The following is a 21,990-nucleotide window of genomic DNA, read 5'->3' on the forward strand; positions in this document are numbered from 1 at the left end:
CCTAATTTGAATTACAGACACAGGCTTTAAACCAACCTTGCATACCTGAAATAACTTTTTTTTAAGATTTATTTTATGTATTTGAAAGACGGAGTTAGAGAGAGAGAACTGGTTCACTCCCCAAATGGCCACTGCGGCCAGCGCATTGTGTGGATCCGAAGCCAGGAGCCAGGTGCTTCCTCCTGGTCTCCCATGCGGGTGCAGGGCCCAAGGACTTGGGCCATCCTCCACTGCCTTCCAGGGCTACAGCAGAGAGCTGGACTGGAAGAGGGACAACCGGGACAGAACCGGAGCCCCAACTGGGACCAGAACCCAGGGTGCCGGTGCCGCAGGCGGAGGATTAGCCTAGTGAGCCACGGCGCTGGCCTATCTTAACCATTTCTAACTTCAGTTCAGTGGAATTACTTATAGCCACACTGTTGTACAACACATCTCTACTACATTTTCAATCTGCAGAACTGAAACTCAATCCACTGAAAAACTCCCCACTTTCCCCTCCTCCAGCCCTTTGTTTCTGTGAGTCTATTTTCAACACCACACATAAGTAGACTCATATACTTGCAATATTTATGTTTTTATAAGTATTTATTAACTTAGGAACCTATGTTTTTGCTAATTAAGATTTTATTTTTATTATTTTTGTATTTGAAAGGCAAATAAGGAGAAAGAAAGAGAGCTGGCAAAGACCCTGGTATGTTCTCTGTGAAGCTGAGCAGTTCAGTGGGCTGCAGCGTAGGTGAATAGTGGGGCCTAGTGGAAACTGTGGCTTACATTCTCGGAGGGTTTTATATCTAACGCTAGAGACTTTAGCCTTTATTTGGTTGGCAATTAGAAGCTAGCAAAGATTTTGTAGAGGTGAGTTACATAAACAATTGTACTTTTAAGAAAACAAAGCTAGAAGTCATATCAGAGATTATTTGCTTTTTATAGGAAGCAGAAAAAATAGTTGGACAAATGTTTTAATAATCTAAGTAAGAAATTATGAAGCCTGAACTAAGGTAATAGCAGAAATAAGAGAAATCTCATTCTGAGTCAAAGTATATTTTTAAAAATATTTATTTATTTGAAAGGCAGAGTTACAGACAGAGGGAGAGACGGGGGGGGGGGGGGGGACGGGGAGGGAGGGAGGGAGAGTGAAAGAGAGAGAGAGAGAATCTTCCAGCCATTGGTTCAAATGGCTGGAATGACTGGGGCTGTACCGAGGTGCAGCTGGGACTCAAACAGGCACCCATATGGATGCCAGCATCTCTGGCAGCAGCTTTACCCACTACACCACAGCACTGACTCCAAATCAAAGTATTTTTAAGGCTTCTAACGTAGTAAGTCTTATCACAAGATAAGCTACTATCTTTTCTGAAAAGTTGTATCAGAAATATAATTTAATTCTAGCTATTCAAAGAATACAGGGACCAACATTGTGGCCTAGCAGATAAAGCTGAGATGCTGGTAACTGTCCAGCAGTTCCACTTCAGATCCAGCTCCCTGCCAACGCCCTGACAAAGCTGCAGAAGATGGCCCAAGTGCTTGGGCCCCTGCCACCCACATGGGAGACCCAAATGAAGCTCCTGGCTGCAGCCCGGCTCACCCCTGGTCGTTGTGGCCACTTGGTGAATGAAACAGCAGATGGAGGGTCTCTCTTTCTCTGTCTCTCCCTTTCTTTCTGTAACTCTAACTTTTAAATAAATTAATAAATGCTTATAAAAAAGAATACAAAAAATCATTGAGACAGATAAGTCTTTTTGATACCTCAAAAACAGCTCGATTCTTTTTCACAAACCTGTTTTAAAAGTCAGCTACAAGCAGGCAGCTGGCCTCATAGTTAAGATGCCAGTTGGAATGCCTGTGTCCTACATCGGAGTACCTAGGTTTCACCACCGGCTCTGGCTCCTGCTTCCCACTAACGCGGACCCTGGGAGGCAGTGGTGCCGGGTCAAGTAATCGGGTTCCTGTAATCCATGTGGGACACCTAGATTGAGTTCCCAGCTCCCAGCTTCAGTCCCTTGGCCATGGCAGGCATCTGGGGAGTAAACCAGCAGACGAAGTTTGCTTTCCCTCTATAATCAACCACTTACAAAATTAATATTCATTCATTAATAAGCAAACAAAATATTAAGTAGTCCCATCTATAGTAAGTGTTGGTTTATTTAAATATAACATTATAAAACAACTTAAAATCTCTGTGATCCACTCTCTGTATGTAGGAAATGTTTTCTGTAAAACTGATCATTTCAATACATTTAATTCTATCTTTTTCTGCTATTAATGTATCTTTAATTTTTCTGTTTCACCTGCTAATCATATTTTAATCACTAAAAGAAGATATTTTTATTTAACATTTTTAATTTTAACATTTTAACATTTCAGTTGCTTTAAAATTTAACACCCCAGAACATGACCTTGACATTCTAGAGAATTTTAAAAAAAGTGTGTAAACCAATAAATTTTTCAGTAGTGTCACTCTTAGTAATTTAATTTTAAAGAAAAGTAGATATTTCAGGGGCCAGAGCTGTGGCGCAGCAGGTTGACACCCTGGCCTGAAGTGTCGGTATCGCATGTGGGTGCCGGTTCTAGTCCCAGCTGCTCCTTTTCTGATTCAGCTATCTGCTATGGCCTGGGAAAGCAGTAGAAGATGGCCCAAGTCCTTGGGCCCCTGCACCCATGTGGGAGATCCGGAGGAAGCTCCTGGCTCCTGGCTTCAGATTGGCGTAGCTCCAGCCGTTGCAGCCATCTGGGGAGTAAACCAGTGGATGGAAGACCTCTCTGTCTCTACCTCTCTCTGTAACTCTTTCAAATAAATAAAATAAATCTTTAAAAAATAAAAAGAAGGGCTGGCACCGTGGCTCACTTAGTTAATCCTCTGCCTTCAGCGCCAAAATCCCATATGGGCGCTGGGTTCTAGTCCCGGTTGCTTCTCTTCCAGTCCAGCTCTCTGCTGTGGCCCAGGAGGGCAGTGGAGGATGGCCCAGGTGCTTGGGCCCTGCACCCGCATGGGAGACCAGGAGGAGGCACCTGGCTCCTGGCTTCGGATTGGCATAGTTCCAGCCGTGGCAGCCATTTGGGGGGGTGAACCAACGGAGGGAAGACCTTTCTCTCTGTCTCTCCCTCTCATTGTCTGTAACTCTACCTGTCAAATAAATAAATTTTAAAAATAAACAAATAAATAAAAAGAAAAAGAAGAAACAAAAGTAGATATTTCACAACCTTAAATATTAGCTAATGTGAAACCATCAAACAACAATATTGCCTTTAATCTGTCTGAATACACAACTTTTATTTCTGGTATACTAGTGAAACAAATGTGTTGTAAATTTATATATCAAGTTTAAGCTACATATTGGCAAGCATTTCATAGAAATCAAAGACTAACATCATAACAATTTGAAGAAATTTAAATACAAAATAAATATAAGACATTAACAATCCAAATTCTAGCCTCTTTGGTGAGCACTTGTCCTATCATACTTATTTAAGAAGCTCTCCAGTAGCATTAAATTTGACATCCAATTTTACTTCCAAATAAAGCTCATTACAATAAAAGGTGGGTCATTTTCAATTTATCCGGAAAAGTTTTGGAGAATAAACTCTGATTAACAATCATTATTTCTATAAGATTGTTTCATGAATATTGAAGTACTGAGGTCAGTTTAATTAAAAGTATAATTACTTTAAAATCTGAACCTGGTGACTTTTTATTTCTTCCCTACCGAACTTTTCCTCCTTTAACAAAGAGGCCTGACCTATGAAATATTATGAGACATTAGTTAGTAATTTAATCATCAAATAAAATACAGTTTGAAGTTTAGTTACCTATTAAATGTAATACCTGTTTTTTACAACCTTTCCTGTTCTAAGATAAAACAGATCCTATTTCAAAAAATAAATAAAATCTTACTAGGTCCATGCCATTATGATTTCTTATATCATTTTGCCATTATATATAAAAGGTAATCCCATACACATTTTCCTGATGTCTGATACATTTAAACACCCAATAATAACTGCTACTCACAATGTGCCTTGGATCTTCATGAGTGTCTGCACTGAGAGACGACGAAGCCCCGCAGCAAGCCCCGCACGGAGGTGCTGTTACAGACGCGAACACATCGACTGTGCCCAAAGCCAGAGTCCGTAAGAGTCAGGACTTCAGTCCCGTGTTCAGAACCCCAAAGCTCATATCTTTTTTGCCACTACACTGTTATGTAAATAAAAAGAAAATCTAGAACTAATTGTAGAAATCTTTCATTTTTTGGTAAGTGGAAAGAAAGATGAAAGTAATATACAATGGTCCAACTGAAAGGATCATACCATCACCATGCATATGGGAACTAAGTGGTTTAAAAAGGCAGCTGCTACTTAACAATAACACACTGTAACTGAAGCTGCATTTAGATACCTCCTCCATACAACTGTACTAGGTATACTGACATAACTAATGTCATTTCATGAGATAAAGGACTTTCAATTCAAAATCTGCATCGTCAATTTTTAAAGGAAACAAATTAATTTACTCTTTTCTTAAAAACAGCACTTTTGTATTCCTCTGAGATTCTATATGCTAGGCTTCAGGGTTTGAAATGCTCACTTTGCATTTTCTAAAAGGAAGTTCAAGTGTAACAGCACTACCAGAGCAGAATGCTTTGTGAATAACTATTCTTATCCATACTGTTTCTAAGAAGAAAATTAACAGTTCCAATTAAGGGAGAGTAGAGGATTTCTAATAATAAATAACTCTATTATTTTTTCTTGAAGGTGTTGGGAAAATCAAATTAGCACATAACAGTAGCTTGTGAGAGATGACTTCATTCTCTGTAATAAACACCAAGATCAAAACACGACCACGTTAAATTTCCTTGCAAGGTTCCCAGCAGGAGCCTTCCTCTTGTCTGTGATCGCCTCTCACCCACCAGAACCAGGCCAAACACGCGCATGTGCCACTAACACTAAGCAGCACTTCCTTAATCACTCATTTCCAACAATTTATGGATCATCAGTGGCAAAACAAAAAGAGCAAAAATAATGAAAGAATGCAATGAAAGCAAAGAAGGCTGGACTTCCTACTCACTTCTGTGTCTCTTTAACATGGAGGCCTGATACAAATTAGCCACTGGGGGGAAAAAGTCATCTGGTCATAAAATACAGTACAAGGTCACTTTTATGTAAGTTTGCCAAAAGGGACATAAACCAGGACAATTTCAAACTGTGACACAGGATAGAAACATATTAAAAAAATCTTTGTTCCTCCTCTATTGTGCTGTCATGTTGCTTGGCTTTATAGACATTCTGAGCACCGGCACAGAGCGCTGCGCTTCCACCTGGCCAGTCTAATTAACTACGAAAGGAAGTTACCTCAAATTTTTTACTTTTTGCTTTTATTATTAAGCACTTTGTTTGAAGTTATAGGAGTTAACCTCTTAATCCTACAGACCGTGTGTTATGTTCTGGACATTTGGGGATGTCTGGATGGTGGGGATAATTGGTCAGGATGTTGCTGTCGCTTATGTTAAATTTTATGCTATGGCTTCAAATCAAAGATTAAGGTGAAGTACCATGTAAATTTACTTCCAGAACAAAACTTGGGTTTATGATTTCATCTGTCACTACGTTTATATAACAATCACATGGTGAGATCTTTTTCACCACTTTCGTTAAGTTGTTAAATTTTTTCCTCATAACATTTTAATTCAAAATAGATGCTACGATATAACATGAAACAAATATATGTCTGACTACCATTAAAACACTGGCTGGTGACTATATTTCCAGAGTTCATTAGAAATCTTGTGACAATAACATAGATAAGCTAGAGGTTTTCTCTGGGGCACAGAAGGAGTGAAGTTCCTAAGACGGACATGAGGTGTGACAGAAAGAGCAGCAGCATCTTCCCTAAGACCCATGCACTCTGGTATACTAGCAAATGCCCAAGATCAAAAACTGGGGAAAAAGCATCCGGAATCACAAAATAAAACAAAAACCAAGAGCAACCTTTTACCAGAGTTGAAAAATTAAGATGTAGACACGAGATCAGGTTCAAATACACATAAACACGTATAATGCTCAATGCAGGGAGGTGACAGCAAAATCCTCTAAATCTGGAAAACACTTAACTGCGAACAGTAAGTTCAAGTTCCAAGAGTCAAGTTAGCGCCTTACTAAAGAAAAAATGATCGAAGCCATGTATATTCTCTAACCCTTGGGAATTAATAAAGGGAATAGGGAGGAGATGGTCGTAATAAAATAGAAACACGCCATGGCAAGAAGGAAGAAAGGCCACTTACGGCCCTTAAAAGGACACAGTCAACCCCGCCAGGCCTAAAATGTCCTGTTTGAATTAACATAGTGGCTTAATTAAAAACTAAGTAGAGAATTCTGCTTAATTTGATTTTCAATTCAAGCTCTGCATCCGCCCATGGCCAGTGGCCAATTTCCGCATCTCAGCACAATATGCGAGGAGCTGTTTTAAAGTGGACTGCCCAGGGGAATCCACGGAGTATGGTGGAGCCATATGCCGTTTGGGGAATACACAGACTTCGACATAGTAAAACAGCACCAGGAGGGTGGCCACAGGGGTAGAAAGGAAACTTAAGCAGATTACTAGTTTGTCATTACTCAAATTGCCGTGCTCAATCTACCAATTAGAAATGTTTCTGACCTCTCTTCAACATCCCTTAGGAAACTAGAAGTGTCAAATGCGACCAATGAACACGCAGCTTTAAAGAAAAAATGTGTGTATCTATACACACACACACGATTGTACTCAATGATAAGGTTAACTTCAGTAAAGCAACAAAGGTAATAATTCCAACGTAACCTATAGTACTATGCAAGAACTACATTATCTTAGGAAACACGTAGAACTTGTAAATACCAAATGATCCCGTATTCAGAAATATACAACATTAAATGTTCAGATGTATACTTTAACATTTAAATTTAACTAGGCAATGCTAATAACCTTTGTAACTTTCAAGTAACTTTTTAAAACTGAAAAATATGAATAATTAAAAATACTGCCCCATGATTTCCTTAATCTTAAAGCTTTCTAAATATTTCTACTTGGGTACAAAAGGCACCTTATCTTCAAGCAGGTTGTTTCAAAAGTATGCTACCTTTGATGCTAAAACTGATTTATTCTGCTTCAGTACATGACATTTCAAAATGGGAAAAATAATTGGAACTTTAAAACTGAGCGAGAATATAATACATGAATAATGAAAAGCTGACTACCTTGTTCTTAGCTGCTTTCTGAATCCCATATAACACTGATCTTTTCTAGAATATTAGTCAAATGCTACTTGAGAAAAATGGTGATAATACCTCAAGGAAAATGATAAGTTAGTAATAGTTAACCGTTACTGAATGAAGTCCTTGGCTATGTACTTTACATGAATAATATCATCTAATAATCAAATAATAAGTATTATACTCACTAGAAAAAAAAACATAAAACCTGAAATTTACATCAAATAATTTTCCTGGGGAGTCTGACCCTAAAGTCAAATTTTCTTCTTTGTACCTTCAATCCCTTCCCACTGGCACCTCCTCCTCTGCACACCCATGCAGTCAGACTCACTCTAAAATTATTCTGCTGGGGCTGGCGCTGTGGCACAGCAGGTTAAAGCACTGGCCTGAAGCGCTGGCATCCCATATGGGCACCGGTTCTAATCCCGGCTGCTCCTCTTCTGATCCAGCTCTCTGCTATGGCCTGGGATAGCAGTAGAAGATGGCCCAAGTCCTTGGGTCCCTGCACCCACATGGGAGACCCAGAAGAAGCTCCTGGCTCCTGGCTTTGGATTGGTGCAGCCCCGGCCATTGCGGCCATCTGGGGAGTGAAGCAGCGGATGGAAGACCTTTCTCTCTGTCTCTACCTCTCTCTGTAACTCTTTCAAATGGATAAAATAAATCTTTAAAAAAATTTTTTTAATTTTTCTACCTCCTCTATCTTCAAACAAAAATTCATCTCCCTCCTCCTTTAATGGCATTACATCTCTACAGAACGAATTCATGGATAAACACGGCCATCCTGGGTTCTTCCTTATTGCCATCTTTTGCTGTGTCTGGGAATTAACTAGATTGATCACGTTGACTGTATCCTATAATCCATTCAAGCTTAGTCCCCATCTGAGACCATGAAATGCACTTGGTGACCCTTAAGGGGATCTGAGGAGACAACCACAGTCAAGGATGAGCTCTGAAAAGAATATTCTTGGAGAGAGAGACGAGAAGCGGAAACAACGAGAAGGAGGAACTGCTGGACAACTGCGGGGATGAAGTAACTCCACTTTATGGGGCCCTCGGCTGATTCTCCCTTTTGATCGTAAGTCTATCCTGGGGAAACGGAAGACTCATCACTGGGTTTTTTAGCTTTTTTTTAACTTCCAGAAATTGTTGCTGGAGAATTCTGCTTCAACAGACTGAGTCAAGTCTTTTTTCTAATAGGTCAGTCACAAGAACGAAAAAAATTTGAAGGCAGAAATTCATCCACACGACACACTTTTTAAAAATAGTCATACATTTAATAACTAGATTTTTATGAGAGGTATACGCAAACTAGGTAGATCCTCCTCTAACAAAAACATACTGAACACTGAGCTGTACCAGTTGTTTTTTGCATTTAATAATATGACACAAGAGCCAGTGTAAAGAAGAGGGAGGAACTTTGTAAATTTTTTTTAATATTTATTTTATTTGTTTGATAGGAAGAGTGACAGAGGGAGGGAGAGACAGAGAAAGAAGGATCTCTCATCGCTGATTCACTTCTCAAACAGCCGCAACAGCCAAGGCTGGCCCAGGTCACAGTCAGGAGCCCAGAACTCCACCCAGGTACCCCAGGTGGGTGGCAGGGACCCAACGACTCAGGCCATCTTCTGCTGAGGAGATGCAGAGAAGCCAAGACCCAATCAGCACGCTGAGGTGGGATGGCAGTGTCAAACGTGAGGTGGCTTAACCCACTATGCCACGCCCACCTCAAACTTGGTAAATTTAAAGCAAACATCAACACGGCATTTTGAGTGGCATGTTGAAACGTGCAGTTTCTAACAGGGTCAAGTGCCTGACTGATTCAGTAAGGTGATTTCTCTACAAAATACAAAGTTTCACATTGTGTGGTACATGTACTGACTGCTATGTACACCTTTCCTTACTAGTGACATAGGTAGAAACTTTAGAATGTGAATTTATCTCTAATGCACTTAAATGAAACATTAGGTGCAATTTTTTTTCTTCTAGAAAATTCATTTTTTTTTATTTATTTATTTGAAAGAATTACAGAGAGAGAGGGAGAGACAGAGAGGAATAGGATCTTCCACCCTCTGGTTCACTTCCCAAATGGCCACAACAGCAGGTGTATGGGCCAGGTTGAATCCAGGAACTTCTTCCGGGTCTCTCATGTGGGTGCAGTGACCTGGGCCATCTCCCACTGCATTACCCGGCACATTAGCAGAGAGCTGGATCATAAGTGGAGCAACCGTGACTCGAACTGGCGCCCATGTGGAATGCCGGCCCTGCAGACAGCAGCTTAGTTGGCTAGGCCACAGAATCAGCCCCTAGAAAATTCTTTAACAGCCTGCTATCATCCGCAGCATAAATCTAAACAACTTGGCAGGGGAAAAAGGTCACCAGGATTTGACCTTGACAAGCTACTTGTGCACCCTGAACTCACACCATTTTCCATACAAATCTATGTATCAGCCATTCCTTCAAGTCAGTCAGAACCCCGGGCCTTTATGCAAGCCTGGAATGCCACACCTAGCAAACTGCTGCTCACCCTTCAAGTTCCAGCTCCTCTGTGAAGCCTGCCCCAGCTCGCTAGCAAATCATGACAACCATTCTGCTCAAGTCTCCCACAGCACCTGCTTACATAAACGTTCATCAGATTGCATCTCATCTGCTTCCATCTCCAATCTCTCCCACTGTCCACCCCTTGACCAGAGAAGTCCCACCTTAACTGTGTCTCCAGCAACCTTCTAGAATAGCAGAATAACAATCAGCGTTGCTTAATAAAACTGTTGAATGAGTAAACGCCCATCAAAAGCTCTAGCTCCAAAAATGACCTTCTGCGGAATGGGCTTCTCCAGCGTCGAAGTGACCTTTCCTCTGGCTGTTCACTGTCTGCAATCCCCCTTTCCACGGGATATTATCTGCTTCCTTCTCCTAGAAACCCTCTGTCCTGTGGCTTCTGGAAGCGTATTCTCTTTTCCCTCGCACTAGCTGACAGCACCACTCAGAATTCTTCCTGACTTCTCTCCTCTGCCAGCATCCCGTGGTCCTCTTCTCTATCCACATTTCCTCCTTGGCTACGCCATCTTCTCTGTTGGCTCTCAGAGTATTCTCCACAATGATTTCATATAAAAAAGAACACTGGGGCTGGCACTGTGGCATAGCGGGTAAAGCCCCACCTGCAGCGCCAGCATCCCATATGGAAGATAGTTCAAATCCTGGCTGCTCCACTTCCAATCCAGCTCTCTGCTATGGCCTGGGAAAGCAGTGGAGGATGGCCCAAGTCCTTGGGCCCCTGCTCCCACATAGGAGACCTGGAAGCTCCTGGCTCCTGGCTTCAGATTGGCGTGACTCCAGCCATTGTGGCCATCTGGAGAGTGAACCAGCAGATGGAAGACCTCTTCCTCTCTCTCTCTCTTTCTCTCTCTCTCTCTCTCTGTCTCAGCCTCTCTGTAATTCTGCCTTTCAAATAAAATAAATAAATCTTCTAAAAACATCGTAAGATGTCAGAAGCAACCCTGAATTTAGGTTTTGATTCTCCTATTTTACATATATGGTTCTTAGACAACTCAGTTTTCTCCTTAAAAAAAGAGTTTGAACTAAATCCCTTTCCGCAATAACACTTCCATAATTTCTTCAAAATATTATAAACAAATAGCTATTAATCTCAAACTATACAATAATTTCACAATACACAGATGACTTAATTTTAATTACTAGTCTTAAGAATACTTCATGATTTTAAAAGAAAAACAACTCCAACATCTAAAAACCAGCTCTCAACAAATCAACAAACACAATCATCCATTTTGTATTTGGTACATGTTCCAAATACGCAATTGGCTGTTAGTTTCCAGCTATAAACTGTTAACATAAGGAACAACTCCTAGAAAACAAAAAGTGAGTCTGTGAACACAACACTTTAACCAACAACCTTCAGGGATTCTTGCTGAAAAAGTGTACCACTGGAAGTTTAAAATCAGAACAGTTGTCAGAGTGTCAAGCCGTTTTATTCTAAAGACTCTCATATAAAGTTACAGGAAACAAAAAGTCACACACAGTTGACAACTTTCTATGCCAAATTTATTTAACTGGCATTACAGTATTCATTCAGCAGTAAGATACACAGGCACATTTTACTCTATATATTACAACAAGAGTAGAATTAAAAACTAAAAGGCAAAATATACCTAAACTATAATGCTAGAATTCACTTTCTCTAGCTTAAAAGTTACTCAAAGTGTAACTGTAACTCCTTAAACCTTTGCATTATATTCCAAAAATTTTTGACCAAAAAAATGCATAGACTATAAATTAGAAACTTCATTTCTTTCACTTTAAAATGCTCTGTTCAAGGATAGATTAAGTTATTACCTCTTTGAAAGTCTTGATTAATTTTTTAAGATGCTCTTCCAAAGTTTCCAATTTGCCCACTTCTAAGCCTTGCATTCACCTAAGAACAGTTACTCTCAGTATGATCGGAGTTTGACTATCTGATGGAACATGTCTGACTTTATAACATGCTACTACACTGAAAATATTGGACATAAGGTAACTTGCACATTAAGATATATTTTAGGATTTTTATAATTTCATATCATGCTTTAAATTAAATGAAACATCATAGGAAACGAATAACAACAATTATTTCAAGTTTATCCATTCCAAACTAGAATACACCACTACGTTTGTGCATACTAAAGACGGACTCTCAAGCCTAAATGATCATTTCCCCCATAAACATGCAAAATAATTCAATATGCAAAATTATTAATATTACTATTACTGTTATTAAGTTTTAAATTTTCACTCAAATGGTTATTTAAGTCTAGTTTGACATGATTCACTTACCTTTTTCAGGCCAGCAAAACCTTCTGATTCCAGGAAGAAAAAGGCAAAGGGCATCAACACAAATAAGCAAAGGTTGGAAAAGAGAGAAGCAAGATTCCACAAACCTATAAGAAGGTTAACAAAAAAGCAGAAAACAACGTTAGATAGTGGCAGCCCTTTCCAAAGTTCACTAAACTGTGATTTTAATCAAGATCTATACTTTGAGGCAGGCACTGTGGTGCAGGTCAAGCCACAGTGGGGGACACCTGTATCGCATATCAGAGTGCCTGGACGACGTCCGGGCTACTCCACACTTCTCATCCAGATTCCTGCTAACGCACCGAGGAGTCAGCAGCTGCTGGCCAAGTACATGGGTTCCTGCCTCCCACAGGGGAGAGCCAGATGGAGTCCCTGGCTCCTTTTTATGCCTGGCCTAGTGGTTGTTGTGGGCATTTGGGGAGTGACCCAGCAGGCAGAAGATCTTTCTTTCTGTGTGTTTTCCCCCTCCCTCTCCTTCACTCTGCCTTTCAAATAAATAAGTAAATTTTCTTAAAAAAAAAAAAAAAACTATACTTTGTAAAAATAAAAATAAACATGACCTTGAAGTAACAATCTGAAGTTAGAAAATAACTATATTTAAAATGTTTAACTTTATAACTTGTACATATTGGGAAAAGCAGTATAGAAACTAATGATTTTTTTCCTATGCCCCAAAATAAATTCACTAAAGATATGAACATGCACATAGATGCAAAGACACGGTCTCTTTACTCAGGGAGGTCCCAGAACATTTCAATTAGAGCCACTAGCATTTATTGAGCACTTAATAAATGCCAGCCACTCTAAGTATTTTACATGCCTAATACCATGTAAGCCTCATTTAACAACTCCAAAATAAGAATTGGCAGTTACTGATTCCTTGTGTGCCAGGCACAGTTGTGAGTGATTGACAGACCGTACATGAACTCGGTTACCCATCACAGCCATGCTGAGGCTGCACTATGACAGATGCATAGGCTGGTGATGCAACTTGTCCAGGTCGCACAGCCTACAAGTGGCAGCGCAGACTGCAGCTCCTGGGATTTGAAAAAACCACATCACCACCGAAGTTTTAGTGAACAATTCCAAGTGGAAAAGGCAAGCAAGCTCACATCATCCTCTCCCTTTGGACACATTCTGTAGTCCTTTACAAAACCACAATAAAAGGAAACTAAAATAAGCTTAAGAACAGACTTGGAAAACGAGCTCTTTGGGTGTGTCATTGGGAGAATATCTGGCCCAACATCTCATTTTATACCTAAAATTTAAAACTGGGTTTCAAAATGATAGCCATAATATTTATAGAATCAAGATTTCAAAATTATAATCTGTACAGAAGCATAAAATCAAGAGTTAAAGGGGCCGGTATTGTGGCACAGCGGGTTTCCTTGCTGCCTGCAACACCGGCATCCCATGGATTCCCCCTTCTAATGTGCCTGGGAGAGCAGCACAAGATGACCCAAGCGCTTGGGCCCTTGCCACCCACATGGGAGACACGGATAGAGTTCCAGGCTCCTGGCTTCAGCCTGGCCCAGCCCTGGCCATTGCAGCAATTTGGGGATGGAAGAACTCTTTCTTCCTCCATCTCTCCCCTCTGTCACTCTGCCTTTCAAATAAATAAAACTATTTTTAAAAGTCAGAGATAAAAATCATCTACCTATAAATTCAACATACTATATGCTATTGTTACTTGATATTTTTGAAAATGGGCAATTGTTGTTCTTTCCACACCTTTAGTTACAGTCAATACTCAAAGCACTGAAGACAAATGATGAACACACACAGTGCCTCCCATGCACGGCACTTAGCTTCCAGATGGATGAGTTCTAGATGAGCAAAGTGAATCAAAGTAAACTCTTCCTCAACTACCTCAGTTACAAATTAACATATGTGCTTCACAGTTACCCTAATACTCTTGACACTGAATGTAGCATAAGCCAAAAGAATTGAGTATATGTACAAGTTATCTAAAGGAAGTCACTTCCTTCAATAGATAATAAAATTGGTTTACAATTTCTCATTCAAAAATCTAGACAGACTTAATAAATTTACTATATACATTTATCTTTGCCAAGAAGTAAAATATTTTATGAAAAATTTAGAATCTTTTAGTGGAAAAACTGTAACTTCAACTTTTTAAAATAAAAATTGTCCTACAAAACTTTTTTTTTTGCCGTTTTTAAAATATAACATTTATTGCTTTAGATATACAAAACTTTTATACTTTAAGACCTTTAAAAAAAACAGCTTAACATTTTCTTTGTTCAAAGGGGAAAAGAGCAAGAGTCAATTATTGTAGTGTGCTAATGACAGAGAAGGGCACATAGAACGACTAAATACTTGAGCTTCAAATGAACTTGGGTTCACATCTTGTCTGTTCTGTGTCGCAACCTTGTTAAGTCACAGGTTCTTCATCTAAAAAATGAGGCTAATGATGTGACCATGGGGTTTAATACATGAAATAATGCATGGACAACAATTGGAACAATGCCTGTACACAATAAGCATCTGATTTTTTTGCTCTTACTAGCAGTTATATCCCCAGAGGTTACTGACACACAGTGGCTTTACCTCCCATTCCAAACCGCTTTCCTTTTCCAGCCCCGCGCTCACCTTCTAGTATTTCGTCTCCCTTTCTGCCAGGTGTATTAGCTCCTGATTTTTGTTACCAACAATGTTCATGTGTCATCAACAATCTCTCCCTCTCTCAACAGGCGATAGGTAAATATGCCATTTGTACAAGTTCTTTTAAGATTTATATTTTATTTGAAAGGCAGAGTTACAGAAACAGAGAGAGAGAGAGACAGAGAGAGAGATCTTCCATCCACTGGTTCACTCCCCAAATGGCCACCATGGCCAGAGCAGAGCTGATCTGAAGCCAGAAGCCAGGGGCTTCTTCGAGGTCTCCCATATGGGTACAGAGGCCTAAGTACTCAGGCCACCTTCAGCTGCTTTCCCATGCACATTAGCAAGGAGCTGGATTGGAAGTGGAGCAGCCACGACTCAAACTAGCACCCATATGGAATGCCAGCACTGCAGGCAGTGGCATAACCCGCTACTCCATAGCGCCAGCCTTCGTACATACAAATTTCTAAGAATGGTATCTGAACTAACAATAAATGGGTCTAGAACAAGCTGTGCCCTCCAGGTCCAGTCCATTACTTTAGTGCATGGTCTTTGAGGTGTATTTCAGCAGTTCCATAGCATTTTATCTTCTTTATGGTTTCAAAGCAACTTACTGCTGACTATGTTTAGTATATCAATAATTAGTATTATGTAAACTATATATAAAATTGTTATTCATGGTAGACTGGAGAACCATGATTGTTAATATGCTGCTTTGTGGCCTAAGTCCTTGGGTCCCTGCACCTGTGTGGAAGACCCGGAAGAAGCTCCTGGCTCCTGGCTTCAGATCGGCCCAGCTACAGCCGTTGCAGCTAATTGGGGAGTGAACCATCAGATGGAAGACCTCTCTCTCTCTCTCTGCATAACTCTTTCAAATAAAATAAATTTTTAAAAAAATATGCTGCTTTGTTTACTTAGACATGGTCAGAGACAGAGAAATGCCAGTTTTAAGTTATTTTTATGAACAATAAATGTCAATGTGCCAAGGATTATATTCAATTTACACAAGATAGTTTCAATCAAATTATGTATTTCACAGTGCTTTTGCAAAAAAAAAAAAAAATGGCTACTATTTGTCCAGTACCTAACATAGCAGCCATTGCTCTAGATACCTTAGGGTGCTTCCCTAAGCTCTTTGACAGGGTTGGTCCACCATTTTACAGATGGCCTTCCAGTTCAGAACTATGCCCTGTCCCACAGCTCAAAAACACCAAGGCCACCACTCTTTATAGGATGCTGCGATATTTTAGGCAACATAGACTCCACCATTTCCGGAGCTCACATTCTCCACAGATGCCTATACTTTTATCATGATATATCCCTAGACCCAAGCTACATGAGGCATGTGTCCTGTTTCTGTTCCTCATTTTTGATTCCCCAATGCTTGTATTAGTGGTGAGGAATGTGTAACAAGCTGCATAGATGAACAATGTTATATTTGACACAGCTAAATGTAAAGGAAACAACTTCCCAAACTAAGAGAGCAGTCTTAGAATCAATGGTCCACTGTCAGTGCAAAATTAAGACAACACAGCATATACAAAAAATAGAAAAGCAACAGCTCTACTGAGCTATAAACAAAGTATCTTTAACGCAAAGAATTTGATCATCTGTGACCTAAGAACACATAAATTATCACAATAAAGCTAATGAACGTACCTACATCACTCTCACGTTTTCTCATTCCCTGCCTCCTACCATTCCTCATCTCTCCTCCCTCAGCCAGGCAGACTCTATTTTAGAAAAGCTTGGATTTTCTAGAATTTTATACAAATGGATCATGTGGCTTCTACTCTTTGTCTGGATTCTATCACTTACCACAGTTACTTTTGAGATTTTTCAAAATGTCTATCAGTAGCGTGGATCAGACTATGGGATTATGGATTGCATTCATTTACCTACAAACTGGCATCTGGGTCATTTCCTTTGGATAAATATGTGGGTATGGAATGGCTGGCTCATTATGGTACATGTATGTTTAAGGTTTTAAGGAACTGACAAAATATTTTCCAAAGTGGTTATATTTTTACATTGTAATTAACAGAGTTCAAGTTCATCTCCATTCCCAACATACTATGGGCAGTCTTTTTAATTTTAGCCATTCTAACAGGTGCAGTTTTATGTCATTGTTGTTTCATTTTGCATTTTCCATATAAATAAAGGTGTGAATATATGTTCATGAGCTTATTTACCATTTATTTATGTCTCGTTTTGGTGATTTTTTCTCTTCAAATCTATTATCTACTGTTTTGTTGGGTTGTCTATTTTCTTAAGTTTGGCAAGTTCTTTACATATTCTGAACACAACATCTTTATGTGGCATATGATTAGCAGATATTTTCCCCCAATCTGTTGACTGTCTTTCCATTCTCCTAACAATATCTTCAATGAAAGGAATTCTGAAAAGTCAAATTTACCAATTTTTCTTTTATGAACTGTGTTTTTTATATCTTCCAAGAAATATGACTTACCTCAATGCCACAAAGACTTTTTTTAGTCTTAGGATTTGTATTTAAGTATACGATGCTTTACCTTTTTTGTATATTGTATCAGGTACAAAAGTTCATTTTTTGGCTATGGTTACCCAATTTTCCTAGCACCATTTGTTGAAAAGAATACCATTTATCTACTGAGTTATCTTTGCACCTTTGTAAAATAGCAAATGAAATACACATTCCTGGACTCTTTGTTCTTCTGAGTTGATTTGTCTATCTTTATGCTAATACTACATGGCCTTGATTACGATAACCTTAAAACCATCTCTAAGGCAGACAGTAAGTCCTCATACTTTTTGAAGTTGTTTGGGCTATCCTACCTCCACCAAATTCCCATCTTATTTTTAGATATATTTGTCAATTTGTACAAAAATTGCCTGCTGGGATATTGATTGGTATGATGTAGAATTTCCAGAACAATCTGAGAACTGATATTTCAACAATAATGTTCTTATGGATTGAATGTTGCCTCTCCAAATTCATAAATCAGAGCCCTAATTCCCAATGTGATGGTATCTGGGGACAGGCAGGGCCTTTAGGAGGTACATAAGTCATGAGGACACAATCCTTATGATGAGACAAGAAAAGAAAGGAGACAGCTTTCTCTTTTTCTCTGCTCCCCATCAAGTAAGGCTACAAGGGGATAGTCACCTGTGAACCACCACGAACCTGACCATGTTGGCACCCTGACCTCTTCCAGCCTCGCAGAATAACGAGAAATATATCCGTGTTTAAGCCATTCCATCTATGATTTTTTTTTTTTTTTTTTTTTGGACAGGCAGAGTGGATAGTGAGAGAGAGAGACAGAGAGAAAGGTCTTCCTTTTTGCCATTGGTTCACCTTCCAATGGCCGCCGTGGCCGGTGCACCATGCTGATCTGAAGCCAGGAGCCAGGTGCTTCTCCCGGTCTCCCATGGGGTGCAGGGCCCAAGCACTTGGGCCATCCTCCACTGCACTCCCGGGCCACAGCAGAGAGCTGGCCTGGAAGAGGGGCAACCGGGACAGAATCCAGTGCCCCAACTGGGATAGAACCCAGTGTGGTGGCGCCGCAGGTGGAGGATTAGCCTAGTGAGCCGAGGCGCCAGCTCAATTTGTGATATTCTAACAGCCCAAAACAACAAAAACAATGGTCGGATATATGGCAGGGGCGGGGGGGAGGGGTAGATGCACATTTGGTACAGCCGTTAAGATACCATTTGGTACCCTGTGTCCCATATTCGAGTACCTGGGTTTGCTCCCAATTCTAGCGTCCTGCTAATGCATACCCTGGGAGGGAGCAGGTGACGGCTCAAGCAGTTAGGTCTCTGCCATCCAGAAGGGCAGTTTGGACCCCAGCTTCAGCCTGGCCTAACCACAGCTGGAAAATAAACCAGCAGATGAGAAATCTGTCTTAACATTCTCTTTTGAATAAATAAAATACATTAAAATATTTTGTAAACAAATTGTCTTCTAATCCAGGAACATGTATGTATCTCCATTTTCTATGATATACTTTTTTTTTTTTTTTTTTGACAGGCAGAGTGGATAGTGAGAGAGACACAGAGAGGAGTCTTCCTTTTTGCCGTTGGTTCACCCTCCAATGGCCACTGCAGCCAGCACACCACGCTGATCCGAAGCCAGGAGCCAGGCGCTTCTCCTGGTCTCCCATACGGGTGCAGGGCTCAAGCACTTGGGCCATCCTCCACTGCCTTCCCAGGCCATAGCAGAGAGCTGGCCTGGAAGAGGGGCAACCGGGACAGAATCCGGCGCCCCAACCGGGACTAGAACCCGGTGTGCCGGCGCCGCAAGGCAGAGGATTAGCCTGTTAAGCCACGGCGCTGGCCGATATACTTTCTCTCAGAAATGTTTTAGTTTACATTATATACTTCAAAAAGTATAAAAATAGAATTAAAAATTTATGTTGGTATTAAAATTTTTTAATCCATGCATAATTTTCCTAGTACACATTTTCCTCCCTTTTGAAGTATCCTCATATAGATGTTACATATCCCTAAACAGCCTTTTTTATGCTACTATGTATAAACAGCACTGGCTTTTAAACTCTTATTCATTGCTAGCAACTGTATTTTGTATACTGATTTTTTTTAAAATATCATTGCATAAATCATTAAAACAGCTTTTATATAATAGTCCATCAGAATTTCTAAACAATCATATCATCTGTGAAGACAGCTTTACCTTTTCCCTAATAGTTTGTGTATCTTTTATTTTAAAAAGCAAAGTGTTTTTAATGTGACCATGTTAAACAGAAGTGGTAAGAGACTGCCTCGCCTTGCTCTTGTTCTCAAAAGGGAAGCACTCAGCCCTTCACCGCTAAGTATGATGCGCCCCACCGTTTCCCAGCCATGCTCTTTATTACAGCGAGGCCCATCTTTCATGCCTGCCTTGCTGAGAGATTGAATGAGGAATGGCTATTGAATTTTGTCACATGCTTGTTCTGCATGTATTGTATCTATTTTAGCCTGTGAATATGGCAAATTGCATTTGTTTTGCAAAAGTCACTATGTACTATCCTTTTTAGTATTATCTGTTATTTGCTAAAATTTTGTTTAGAACTTGCGTATCTATGTTCACAGGAGATACAGGTATGTAGATTTCACATGTTGGCTGTGTCTGGTCTTGATATCAGGGTAATGCTGACCTCCATGAGCTAAGTATTCCATCCTCCTCGATTTTCTGGAAGAGTCTATAGAGTGGCATAATTCCCTACTTACTTATAGATCTCATGGAACTGACAGTGAAATCCTCTTGGCCTAGACTTTGATTTTTGAGAATACCATTGCCACAAGGTTTGAGATTACTTTAGTCTTTCAAGGAATGTGTCCATTTCTCCAAGTTGCTAAATGTATTGGCATATAGGTACTCAAATACATCTTTATTATCCTTTTAACAGAGGAAGAATTTATAGTAATGGGAATTGGGGACTGATGTCTTTTTGTGTTGTTGATTAGTCTGGCATTATTTATCAATTTTATTCATTTACTTGATTTTCTTTACACTGTTTTCTATTTCATTTCTTCTCTAATCTTTTCTCCTTAAATCCCCTCATCTTTAAGATCCATTGCTCTCCTTTTTCTAGTTTATGATAGAAATCTGTGGGAACTGATTTGAGAACTTGTTTTCTGTTCTAATACATGCATTTAGTGCTGTGAGTAAACCTTTAAATATTTGAAGCATCTCACAAATTTTGAGATATTTTAGCTTTCAAAGTACTTTGAAATTTCCCCTTTATTCTTTGACCAGTGAGTTACTTTATTGTATATTTCCAGTTACCAAATAATTGAAGACTTCTCAAATGTTTCTAGGTAAGTTTTCTATCATTTCTCATTTAATCTGTCATTAGAGACCATACGTTACATAATTTAAGTCCTTCTAAATGTACTGAGACATATTTTATGGTACACCATGTGATCACTCTTGGTAAATGTATTTGACAAGAGTACATATTCTGCTGTTGGGTGGAGTATTTCATAAATTCATATTAGGCCAACATGGTTGATAACGTCATTCAAATCCTCTGTATCCTTACTTTTCTTCTATGTATTCTATCACTTACTGAAAGAGGGAGTCGAAATATGTGAAGAGAACTGTGATCTTAACTATCCTTTCATTTATATCCATTTTTGCTTCACGTATTTAACAATTAGGTGGGTAAAGGCTTCGTATTAGGTTCTTCTCATGAATGGATTCCTTTAACATTATGCAATGATATTTTAAAAAAAAAAAAGGTCTCTGCCCTCACCTGACAGTTATATGACCACTCTACCTCTCTTTTGACTCAAATTAACATGACACATCTTTCTTTTCCCATTGTTATTAACCTATTCGAGTCTTTACAGTGAGTTTCTTGTAGGAAGCACACACTTAGCTGGGCCATCCTTTTTTATTCAGTCTGCTAACCTCTGTTAGACCACTGTGTTTAAAATCTCTATTATATGGTTAGGTTTGAGTCACATTAACTTGCTGTTTGTTTTCTATTTGTCCCATGTGTTCCCTTCCCTTTTCTTCTTTTGCTATGTGCCTACAGCTTAACTATTTTTTGTTATTCCACTTTATGGCATTTATTTACTTACTAACTACACGAACATACGTGAAAGCTACCTTGTGGTTGTTTTCAGATGTATCACATACTCCTTTAATGAGTCACAAGCTGCCTTCAGTGATATCAGAAGACTTCATGAACCGTGTAAGACCTTTACATCAGCTTACTTCAATTTCTTTCCTCTTGCCTTTGTGCTATATTGTTACATTTGTACACGGAATAAAACTCAGAATACTGTATGTAAGTACTATTTTATTTAAAAACCAATTATCTTGTAAGAGACATATCATGAAGAAAAGCAATTTTATTTACCTACAAAACTGCCATTCCTTTTTTATTCAGTCTGTTAATCCTGTTATGCCATTGAGTATCTATCTTGTAGATGAGAAGAGTATCCCCTACCCGCTTCCTTCTGTATGAACGACTTCACTCAACACTGTTGAAAGTGCAGATGTGTTGGCGAAGAACTTTTATCTTCTATGTGTCTGGCATCGCCTCTATTTGGCTTTTCTTTGGAAAATTTTTTTTCATTGGATATATAACTAAACAAGCAAGTTTTTTTTTCTCTTTCTGTACTTTAAAGATGTTATCCCACTGTTATCTGACTTGCATTGTTTCCTGGAAGAAACATGCTGTTATTCTTTTATCATTGCACCTCTGTATATAATATGTCTCTTTCTAGGTATTTTTAAGATTTTCTCTTTATCACTGATTTTGAGCAATCTGATGATGTGCCTTGCTGTAG

General features: G+C 39.4%; 1 protein-coding gene across 3 annotated transcripts in view; it reads right to left on the reverse strand.

Moving 5' to 3' along the window:
- Positions 1-21,990, reverse strand: part of LMBR1 (limb development membrane protein 1) — a 171,310-nt gene that overhangs the window by 84,628 nt on the left and 64,692 nt on the right. For 2 of the 3 annotated variants that reach the window (XM_062192925.1, XM_062192926.1), the window contains one exon: positions 12,067-12,170. The exons of the other annotated variant lie outside the window; for it this stretch is intronic. In XM_062192925.1, the coding sequence (XP_062048909.1) occupies positions 12,067-12,170 (104 nt within the window). The remainder of the gene's footprint in view (positions 1-12,066; positions 12,171-21,990) is intronic. 3 annotated transcript variants of the gene reach the window in all.

This window comes from Lepus europaeus, chromosome 5, assembly GCF_033115175.1.
Source record: "Lepus europaeus isolate LE1 chromosome 5, mLepTim1.pri, whole genome shotgun sequence".
NCBI lineage: Eukaryota > Metazoa > Chordata > Mammalia > Lagomorpha > Leporidae > Lepus > Lepus europaeus.